The sequence below is a fragment of the Macrobrachium nipponense genome, chromosome 23 (genome assembly GCF_015104395.2).
Source record: "Macrobrachium nipponense isolate FS-2020 chromosome 23, ASM1510439v2, whole genome shotgun sequence".
NCBI lineage: Eukaryota > Metazoa > Arthropoda > Malacostraca > Decapoda > Palaemonidae > Macrobrachium > Macrobrachium nipponense.
The window spans coordinates 54,428,560-54,440,099 of record NC_061090.1 but is presented as its reverse complement, the minus strand read 5'-3'; the positions used below and the strand labels follow the sequence as shown (position 1 = coordinate 54,440,099).

General features: G+C 41.0%; 1 protein-coding gene and 1 long non-coding RNA gene across 4 annotated transcripts in view; one reads left to right on the top strand and one right to left on the bottom strand.

Annotated features, from left to right (window-relative positions):
- Positions 1 to 9,285, top strand: part of LOC135200988 (mitochondrial ribonuclease P catalytic subunit-like) — a 144,558-nt gene extending 135,273 nt beyond the window's left edge. For all 3 annotated transcript variants that reach the window (XM_064229793.1, XM_064229801.1, XM_064229788.1), the window contains exon 10: positions 8,514 to 9,285. In XM_064229793.1, coding sequence (XP_064085863.1) covers positions 8,514 to 9,185 — 672 coding nt within the window. In that variant the 3' untranslated portion in view covers positions 9,186 to 9,285. The remainder of the gene's footprint in view (positions 1 to 8,513) is intronic.
- The window catches only part of LOC135201000 (uncharacterized), a 123,367-nt gene extending 113,107 nt beyond the window's left edge, over positions 1 to 10,260 (bottom strand). The window contains exons 1-2 of the long non-coding RNA XR_010311434.1: positions 9,509 to 10,260; positions 8,506 to 8,572 (exon numbers count right to left, since the gene is read on the bottom strand). This is a non-coding gene — a long non-coding RNA (uncharacterized LOC135201000). The remainder of the gene's footprint in view (positions 1 to 8,505; positions 8,573 to 9,508) is intronic.
- Between the last annotated feature and the right edge of the window lie 1,280 nt (positions 10,261 to 11,540).

Genomic DNA, 11,540 nt, shown 5'->3' with positions numbered 1-11,540 from the left:
TGTAGTAGAAGAGAATTCACTTTAAGACTACGGTATTGGTCAAGTCTTATGCGCATACCGAGGTTAACTACAGAATTCCTAGTATCCTTACAAAGGTTTTCCTAGATTAATGCTGTTTACCACAATGTGACAGTATTATAAAGGAGTCTAATACGGCAGAGCACGAAATAATATAATTCTCTCATCCTTTCGAGAAACGCACACAACCTTTTTAGAATCGGATATTGCTCAAGAGAAGATGGGTGAGTCGGATGGGAAACATTCTCTTAGTGACAGAAGTTGTTTCCCTGAATGGACTATACTACGTATATAAAAGTTTTTTCACTTATATAACTTACCCGGTGGTTACATATAGCTGTCGTCTCCTGACGTCAGCTATATGTAACCACCGGGTAAGTATAAGTGAAACTCTTTATATTATTATAAAAATGTCATTTCCTACTAGAACGGAATTAACACGTGAAGGATGTCGGGTACCATAAGGGCACAGATGTTCTGGCACATAACCTTAAAGAACTAGAAGGAAGCGCCAGCCCTGGCGCAAAAGCGTCAGAAGCGCCAGCCTTGGCGCAATGCGCCAGAAGTACCAATCCAAGATATTTTCTCGTTTTAGAGTCCAGTAGTGGTTGGTTTGGTGTTTGCTTCTCACCTCGGTGGTGTCGGCGGGTTCGATTCTCGGCCATTCCATTGAGGAGTGAGAGATGTGGATTTTTGGTGATAGAAGTTTCACTCTCGACGTGGTTCGGAAAAGTCACGTAAAAACACCATACAAACAAACCAGTAGCCTCTCGGAGGCTCGTAACGGCAAGATTCGTTCCTGATTTCGTTACCCATTTAATCGGAAAGGGGTCGCTTACAAGGAATGATGAAATGATTTTTTTGTAATCACTTAGGCCAATTCCACGACTCTCTCATATCGCAAAGAGCATCGAGAATCTCTTTTTTCGCCCCTGTTCGCTGTTAACAAAGAGAACCTATTTGGGAAATACAGACACGGAACGTAAACGATCCTTAAAGGTTCGATGCAAGATTTTGCATGTCCGTGAGAACCTTCTCGATCGAAGATAATAACTGTTAACGTATGTCTAACATTTATTGAAAAGAGTTTTGAGAACCTGCGGAAAGTCTTCATAGATCTCTTCGCAAGGTAGAAGACGAACAGGCTTCCTATAGACTGCTTCCTTTCCTCGAACCAAGAGAGGTAGCAATATACGACATCTTTAATTTAAAGAAGGGAATAAACTTTAGTCTTTTTTCCCCTAGTTATAAATTCTTAACAGATAAGATAAATGGGCGTCAAAGGAAGAGAGGATGAATGCCTCATTTTGGCCTTAGAGAGGTTGGATTCACAGAAGTCACGTTCTTCTCACAGCATGTTTCGTAAGCTTTTCCAAGAGTATCTGGATATTCTATCAGAATCTATTATAAATAGACCTGAAAAACCTCTCCACTCTGAGTCTTTCCACGTGCAGACTGACCAGAAGTGGACATGAATGAGAGGATTTTTCAAGGTAAATGACAATAGTCATGGCTAAGACATAGAATTGCTGCAGATCGTGCTAGATGGAATGAAGAGGAAACTGTCCTCTTCCGATACCTCTGTGAACCACATAGCGAGGTTTTTTCTTCACTTTCAGAGGGAAGAATCACCTATGTATATATCTGTATCAAAGAACGCAGTAAAAGGCATACTACTGTCTCTACAAGGGGAATTAGAGATTAACAGAGCAGATTAAGATCTTCGGGATCTATACGATACCGCAATACGACAAGAGTAGGATATCATGTACTTCGAATGGAATTTTTTTTTGTGGCCACAGATTCCGTGTTCCGACAAAATGGAACTGCTCCTCATCAAACTTCTTTGAGGAAGTTTATGAAGGAATTCTTTGTTTCTCTTAGCCCTAAACGACCAAGAAGACAAGTGAATTTTTTGTGCATTAGAATCTCGCATCAGATTCAATGGAGACTCGGCAATGGGTTCTTGCCAGCATAGTATGTCTGGCAAAAGAACTAAATCCCTCTATTCCTGACGCAACGCTTTCAGATAGAATGTTTTAGTTGCCCAGGCAGGGTACTTACATTCATCTACAGAAGAAGAGATGGTTTAAACGTTTGCCTACAGAGTCTTCTGGTGCGATGAGGGCTCAAAATGCTTCCAGAAGGTATTCAGAAGAATACAATAAGAGCTAGAAATCAGGGTTCCGCCCAATTTCAGCTCAGTCTCTCCTTCGACTTCCAGACTCCTTCCTTCCTTCGGGCAAGGATAGGGAAGATTCTGCAACGAGGAACCTCATCAACATGTAAGAAGAGAATCTCGTTAGCAAAAGAAGTGTTCACGAAGGATCCTCCTCGGAGGAAGACTCTTCTCTCTCGTATTGTTAGATATCCTGTCGTCACTGGTGGTAGCTGACTAAAATCACCTCCCCTTGCCAGGGGCCAAAAGCTCAAAGGGGGGAAGAATTTCTTCCACCCTTCTCCAGTCTCCTGATAACTATGTGGTTGTTCAGGACTTTCGGACAATGTAGCGCCAGCCAAGCGCCAAATGCCAATACAGGCGAAAAACGCCAGAGGCGGACAGTTCCAAGGAACTCTGTCATGGCCGGATACTGAGAAGGACGGGCCTCTGGGCCTCCAAACCTGGCGCAAATGCGCCAGAGGCGAACAAATCGGACAGAAATAAGAGTGTCCGATGTGGACATCGCCAGACAAGCCTAGAGACTCTTCCAAGCTCGAAGCTCCAGCAAGTGTGGAGGGGAGCCAAGCCAGGCGCGAGGCGCCAGCCAGGCTCTAGGAGCAGCCAGGCTCTAGGAAGCCAGCCAGGCTCTCATGAGCCAGCCAGGCGCCATCCAGGTGCCAGGCTCCTTCAAGGCTAGGCCTCCAGTCAGGATTGAGGATCCATCCAGGCGCAAGGCTCCTTCCAGTAAAGAGAAACCTAAAGCTCTGTCATGTAAGAGGGCTAGTCCCCATTGATATGATACAGGTAAGGCTCTGCCATGTAAGTGGGTCAGCCACCTTGGCACGATCCGAGAAGGCTCTGTCGTGTAAGCGGGCTAGCCCCCATTGACATGATCCAGAAGGGTTTGTCAGTCATAGGTCCCTACCTCGCTGAAACTCTTGAGGCATGCAGGACTCATAGACAGTAATCATGAAGTCTTTCTGCCAAGCTCCAGGCGCAAGGCGCCAGCCAGACGCAAGGCTCCAGCCAGGCGCGAGGCGCTAGCCAGGAGGGAGGAGCCAATCAGGCGCCAGCCAGGCGCAAGGCTCCAGCCAGGCTCTAGGCGCCATTCAGGCGCAAGGCTCCAGCCAGGCGCAAGGCGCTAGCCAGGCTCCAGGCTTCACCCAGAAGAGATCTATATCAAAGAAATTGCCCTGGCCCGGGGGCCTTCTTGAGACAATGTGATCTCCTAAGCACTTGACAAGTGCATTGATGATTCCTTCAAACAGCTGAGAATTAAAAGCGCATGAAGTGCGAGCTTTTCTGTATTCTTGTTCTTTCCTTAACAATATGTCATAAGGACATATTAGCTGTCATCATACGGGAGATGCAACTCTGTGTTGACTTCCCATATCCGAAGGATGTCAGATAACCTACGAGAGATCCTTCTCTCTTGGTTGATACGTGTCTGCGGATACATTGCTGGGATAGGGAGCCGATACTGATCCTTAACTAGTGAGTTAAATTTTAGTTAACGTCGTGTTTTTTCTTTGGGTTGTTTGAAAGGAGTTTGGGGATAACTCTTTTCAACTTAAGCACTAACCCTCGTGTTAGGATCAGGTGATCGGGATCGGTGTTGTGCTCCTTAATTATGCCACTAGGCATAGGCATATTGTCATGTAAGAGGCTCTGTCGAGTAAATGGATAAGACCCCATCGACAGACCCACAAGAACTCTTAACCATAGGTCACATCCTCGCTGAGGCTCTTGAGGCGAAGCAGATTCCTAGGCATTAGCCATGGAATCTTCCGCCTGAACAAGTAGGAACCAAGGTTTTATTTATTTATTACCTACAACGTATGTTGTTTACCTGTCTATTCAGTAAATAGTTGTCTCTTACCCACCACCAAGGGTGTCAATCAGCTAAGTATATATCTGCCGGGGGAGTTGCATGTACAAAATGATATTGTTAGAATACAATAAAGTTTTGTACATACTTACCCGGCAGATATATACGATGAATGGCCCACCCAGCCTCCCCTCAGGAGACAGGTGGAAGAGAAAATCTGGTTCTAGAACGGGAACGGTTCCTATTCCTGCCACCCACCCAGCTGGCAGGGGGGTAGATCACCTGACCTACCTGCAGCGTGTGCCGCGAAATTCGAATTTCTGTCGGACGTCAGAGACATAAGCTAAGTATATATCTGCCGGGTAAGTATGTACAAAACTTTATTGTATTCTAACAATATCATATTTCTCTCTCTTGCTGCATTTTCATTACTTCTCTCTCAGCCACTCTTTCATCTCTCTCATACTTTTCTCTTTCTTTCTTCTCGACATACTCGTGGAGATCATTCCCCTCTAGACCTATCACGGAAATCATTCCCCTCTAGACCTAGTAGTTTACCCTACTCAATAAACTCTTTCACCATCGCACTCATTGTGGTTCTTTCTATATTCTCCCTGTTTCAAACTTAAAGCTGAATATTACTGGCCAGGGTCGCCACAATGTTACAAACCGAGAGAGGTCCGCTTCAGGTTCAATATTATTATAAACAAAAAGAATTCAACACCAACAGTTGAAACTGGGGATACGAATATAGAAAGAAACACTAACACAACAAAGGTTTACGTATTTACAAGCCTACTAACAAAGATAAATGCAGAATGGTGTCTCCTATTTACATAAAAAAAGGTAAAATCTTACACTGCATGAACTGGGGGAACAGTGAGGTAATGAAAGTACTTGCCGACCAGTTTTGCAACTCGAAACGATGGCTTCACAAAAGGAGAACTCTAATTGTAGATGCCTTCTTGCCTCCGTATTGCAGAAAATAATGTCTGCTTTTGATACTTGAAGGGTAGGAACTCCCCAAAACCTCTAGCAGGACGTTTCTTCTCAAGTCTGGCTCAACATCGAAATAACTCGGTTGTCCACTCCTGAAGACGACTTGACCCGAATTCGACCAATTCTCGAGCGCCCTTTTCTCTCTGATTCTTCGTTGGTTCCTTCTTCTCTTGTCTCTCTCTGACGATCTCTGCTGCTGATCAGATTAATCTGATCTGTGGCTCTTACTGATGATCTCTTACTCTCTGACTAACTAATGATCTCTTACTCTGTGACTAACTGATGATCTCTTACTCTGTGACTAACTGATGATCTGCCTTCTCCTACTTCGTCTGTCGTATTTATAAGGCATCCTGGGGGCGGGGCCTACGGCGACGTAACAGTCTCCCAAGACGACGGGAATGATTTAGAAGTTTCTCGACAATGTATTGCATCAGAAATCGCGGCGTTCCTCACGTCACATCGGCGCCTGTCAAGTTCCACAACACTCCTGCCGATTCTAGAACCATCATGAGAATAGGCACCTCCAACACAGTTCCCACCTTGAGCAAACGGAGGACCCCGAGTACAACTGGATGCCGGGGTATCTCGCCCCCACCCCCCCCCCACGCTCGACTGATCGAGAGAAGTGAGAAATTTCCCCCGAAAGGGGCTTCTTCTTTCCCCCATAGTGCTCCCACTGCTCCTCCGACCAAAAAATACAAGTATCACATGTCTTTGTGTGAGAGGATCAACCTCTACAGATGATCGGAAGGCCCCACACTTATGGCCCTCCACACCAGGGCACAATTTGCAGCTGATGGGGGGGGCGAGGGGGTTTCTCCGGCTCTCGTGGTTCCATATCCATAACAATGAAGCACTGTATGAATAAAAAAACACACGTACTTACTTATATCCTTTGCACTAGCACACAGTAAAAGGAAAAGCAACAGTCTTCATGCAGTGAAGCAAACCAAGCATACGACAGAAGTGGGCAGAGAGACGAGCTGCTAAGCACGTCCATTCCACTAGCGCGGCCGAAAGCAAAGTGACTCCTCTCCTCGCAGTCGAGCTGACCACCAACTGCCGGACAAGTAGTTAACTACCAAACCCCCTTGTTCGAAGCTTACGACCGGTTCAGCTGCCGCTTAGTACCTTCCTATTGTTAAAGAAAGGACCAAGGGTTTGTATACTTATTGGAACAAATTGTCTGTTGGGTGCCGAATTGACGTACGAAACGTCGATGCAAAAAATTTTTTTTTTTAATTCGTGGAAAAATAGTTATAGGCCTACTTGGCGAAAACTTCTGAATCATGCACCTTGAGGGATGCTGGGACTCTACTGAAATGGTCGAAAATCGCAATTGTAAGCTAAAACTATTACATTCTAGTAATAGTCAATCATTTACCTTCATTTTGCAACAAATTGGAAGTCTCTAGCACAATATTTCGATTTATGATGAATTTTAGAAAAAACTTTCCTACATCTGCGCGGTAACTGCCAAAAAAATCAGAAATTTTGTCATCCGATTGTCGTAATGTTTGCGCAGTTTTATATTAGCCGTTACAAAGTTTTATATATGAAAATGTGTGCAATTTCATGTAGAATACAACAATAAACAACCCATTATTGTAGCTTTTATCAGTTTTGAAATATTTTCATATAAATAACGATGTGCCAAAATGTCAACCTTCGGTCAACTTTAACTACCGAAATGGTCGAAAAACGCAATTGTAAGCTTAAAACTCTTACATTCTAGTAATATTCAATCATTTAACTTTATTTGGCAACAAATTAGAAGTCTCTAGCACAATATTTCGATTTATGGTGAATTTATGAAAAAAACGTTTTCCTTACGTCCGTGGTAACTCTTCCGAAAATATCAGAAATTTTTTCGTCCGATTGTCGTATTGTTTGCACCGTTTTATATTAGCCGTTACATAAATTTTATATATGAAAATGTGTGCAATTTCGTGTAGAATACAACAAAAAACAACCATGGTTGTAGTTTATATCAGTTTTGAAATATTTTCATATAAATGTCGATAAATAGAAAAAATTCGACCTTCGGTCAACTTTAACTTGACTTAAATGTTCAAAAACTGCAATTGTAAGCTACAACCCTTACAGTCTAGTAATATTAAATCAATTACCTTCATTTTGCAACAAACGGGAAGTCTAGCACAATATTTCGATTAATGGTGAATTTTTGAAAACAACTTTTTTTTTTTTTTACGTATGCGCGTTACGAATTCATGCATCATATTGTGATAATATTGTCTCTGTGTTGCTTTGATCGTTTTACAATTTCTTATATACCAAAATCATCGCAATTTAGTGTACAATACAACGAAAAAATAATTAACTCATTAGCTTTAACCATTTTGCTCACAGCGCGATTTGTATAAATTATATATGAAATTTTTTTTTGCGCTGTCATATATTCCAATATTTTTATATGATAAGGATTTTTTTTTTTTCATTTCTGATGGTTGCATACTAAACTTTAGGCAATGACAAAAGGAGCCAAAAATGAACTCTTAATCTTGAAAATTAAGCGTGCTGTGATTTTTTTAAAAACACTTTTTTTCCGCTTTGGCGCTCACTCGCGAACGCCGCCGGCATACAGGAGACACTTTCGGAAATACCGGCTCAGCGGTTAAGGGTTAACATGTTCACAGGTAGGTGAAGCTACACGACAGTCTGGAGCCATGCCACAGACACGCATTCCTTTCATCTGAAGCTGAGAATGAACTAGAGGGAGGTCATTTGTCACTCAAGTGACAGATACATCCAACAACAGACAAGTAGCTTCCTTGTCCTGAAACGGATATTGACAGTGCAAGGTTTGAAAGGTGTAACAGGAGGAAAACATTTGCACTATTAATCAATTGTTAAGAGAGGGTAAAAAGTAAGATGGAAAAAAGAGAATATGAAGGAGGTACAGTAAATGGAATGAAAGGGGTTGCAGTTAAGGGCCAAGGCATGCTGCAAAGAACCTAAATAATGAAGGCACTAACCCCTTAAGGGGTGGTCACATCCCTCACACTGATGTTCACATTTTTTATCTGTAATGATTAAGAAACAAGAATACAACACAAAGGCAAGGCACTGAGGACACTCCACATTCCAAGCTTTCAACTGGCAGCCAGGAGAGAAGATTGCATCACATTTGTATTTTACCATGGCTGAAAGAAAAAGTAAATGTGACAGTTGGTGAGTGAGGGATTCTCCTACAATCCCTCATTCTCTATTAATCACCTGGTTAACTACCTTGTTACGAAGTTTTTGACCAGTTTTCAGCTTGTATTGAAAGATACTACTATATAAAAGGGGTTGGTTTGTATTCCCTTAAGAACAAATACAAATTAATTTGTCATTTTCTTGGTAGCCCTTGCACAAAATAGTTGCTGTTACCTAAAAGTAATATCTGTCCTCTCTTTATCTAGAGCCTTTCCCCAATATTAAATTTTTGTTTCTACAAGAAATAATTGTGATAAAATTAATAGCGTTACTTTACCTTTACAGCCACCTCCAAAATTCAGAACTCTTGCACAGCAGCATGATGCAGTGGATTGGCACATTCCCTACAATGATGGATCAATTAGAGAGTCTTTCGAGGTACCCCATACATGGTTGTGTCTTCATGCAGACCAACAGAAGCACAAAGGGGTTCACCCAAAAGATCTTGTAAGTGACGTTGCCTTTAAATGCTTGGAGGAAGATAAACCAAAACCTTACTTTGCCAACCCAAGGAACTTTGGAATAGAATCTAATAATTCAAGCTTGAAATTTATAAAAGTAAATGATGAAATTCCTGGAAGCAAACAGAATAATTCAAGAACATTGAATATTAAATATGGAAGAGTTTCATTCAACAGTGATGTTAAAAGACCACAAAAGCAGTCCCTACCCTACAATAAAGCTAGCTTACATTCAAGAGAATCTGCACCTCATTTTGGTGGCTTTAAAAGCAGTCCAACTGATTTTCAGTCAAATTCAGATGGTTCAAATTCTGTGTCTCAGTCTAAATATGAAAAAGGTAGAGGAGCAAGAAATAAAATGAAGCAAGATATGATGAATATAATTGGTGGGAACATTAAAAAACAAAAACAACTGGAACATGACAAGAGACATTCTCCAGATAAGAACTTGAAATCCAGTGAAAGGGTGGCTAAAGATATTTTCAAAAATTTGTAGAAAGAATGCATGCATTGTAAAACTAAATGTAAATATTTGTCCATAAGGTTCTGTTTTAAAACTAATATAAATATTTGTCCATAAAGGTTCTCTTTTTCAATTGAATTATTTTATTTCCTTATTGATGTGCTATTAATGTGTTAATATTCATTCATCCAATGTTTATTAATATTGCACACCTGACGTGTAGCTGCATTGCTCCTAAGTTTTGTTCATACTTGAGTGATTCTATATTCTTTATCATTCCTGATTTTTACCACAGGGTTCTACTACAAAATTCTGTCTAAAGGAGTACTACCTTCAACAATGCATTATGTACTTACAGTGCGGCAAGCATTCAGCTTGAAAGATCCTTTGTAGTATCCCTCCCTACAGCCGCCAGCTGCATTGATAACTTGCTTTTCATTCATTGTCCTCCTTTCCCACTCAGATGTCCAACGTGTAGCTATACCTTGGTCCATATTAACCTCTAAATTATATCCGTTGAGTCTAGAAATAACTTGTTAGTTTGCTTAAACTACCCTGACAAACTACATTAGCTGACATACACTGAAAAAATAAACAAAATCATCACTTAAGGTGATGAAAGTTTGTGGTATAAATATTTAAACATAATAGTAAGCAGTCATCATCACTGAATGTTTCGACACAAATAAATGCTAAAAAAAGCTGTTTAGGTGCACTTTATATAGATTAATATCTAAATTTAGTTATTTGCTGAACAAATGAAAGATACTTTAGTGGCTAGACAAAAAATGAAAACTTTAAAGGCTGATTAATTTAGTGAAAGTTCTGACTTAGATCAAGATTTAAATACAAAATGCATAATCATTAACAATATTAGTTAAACTAAAGCAAAATGTTACCCAAATTCAAAGGCCACATTCTGGGAAAAGGTGAAAAATAACAACCTTTGCTGAAGCAAGATTGGATTTTATGTGGTATGGCAGGAAGACCTCTGTACTGTAGTTAGAGCAGGTTGCAGTACAAAGTCATCATGCAGTGCACATTCATTCTCTCTCTCTCTCTCTCTCTCTCTCTCTCTCTCTCTCTCTCTCTCTCTCTCTCTCTCTCTATCTCTTCTCTCTCTCCTCTCTTCTTCTCTCCTCTCTCTCTCTCTCTCTCTCTCTCTCCAAATAATTTTAGAAAACACTTGAGTCACGAATGTGGTGAGCACTGACAAGAGCAATGCCTAGGGGTCTGTTAGGACAACCTGCCATCTCCTCAAGGCTCCAGATACATAGAAGATGGAACCCCCAAGAACTCATTCATAGGTTCCCTAAGGAAAACTGAGAAGTCAGTAACAGTTGGCATTACAAAATCATGGATTTAAAAAGTTCACAACTCATACAGTAGGAAGAGAGTTGTACTACTCTATGTTAGGGGTTACTGATTCCAGTAAAACGAAGACTTAGACATAAAATGAATGTTGCAAGGTAAGGGCAAATACTTGGAAGCAGGGAAAAATGTGGCAATTCAACACTGCTGCATCCAGAGGAGAATTACTATACCAAATTGGATCAAACAGCCAAGATGGTTTAGTAGGGATATAGGACAATCAGACTCACAAAAGGTACACAACCACGTAAAATAAAGTAGTTCAGTAGATAAATTCATTAGGAAGACAAATATGTATAGAATTGCAGCTAGAGCAAGTGAAAATTTAAAGGCATATTTTGCACATGACATCAAAAACCAATGAAGAGTGCAATAGGCTCTTACAAGATGAAATGTGGGGACATTATTAGTAGTAGTGACACTGGTATAGCAGATCCACCAAATACTTTTCCAGCATGAATATTAAAGAAGACATCTCAGAAATGCCTAGTGTCCCTGCAACACACCAAGAACAATGATTAATACAGGCAGTCACTGGGTTACGACAGGTTCGGCTTACGACGTTCCGAGGTTAAGGCGCTTTTCAATTTATATTTATCAGAAATTATTTCCAGGGTTACAACGCCTACAATGCTCTTCTGGCAGATGAAATATGACACCAAAAATGCAAAATAATCAATATTTGAAGGGTTTTTTAGATGGAAAATGCAATAAGAATGCAGTTTACATAGTTTTCAATGCACCCAAAGCCTTAAAAGTAAGGTTTTCTTAGGATTTTTGACGATGTTCCAGCTTACGACGATTTTCGGCTTACGACGTGTCTCAAGAACGGAACCCCCATCGTAACCCGGGGACTGCCTGTATAAAGATTGCACCTGACTGACCAGTAACTATGCAGTTGACCCCTGGGGATTTGCGGGGGAGAGGGACCACAACCCTCCACGAATAGCTAAAATCAATAAATACTTGACACACCTCTAAAAATGCTTATAACTGCCTACTTTAATAGTTAAAACA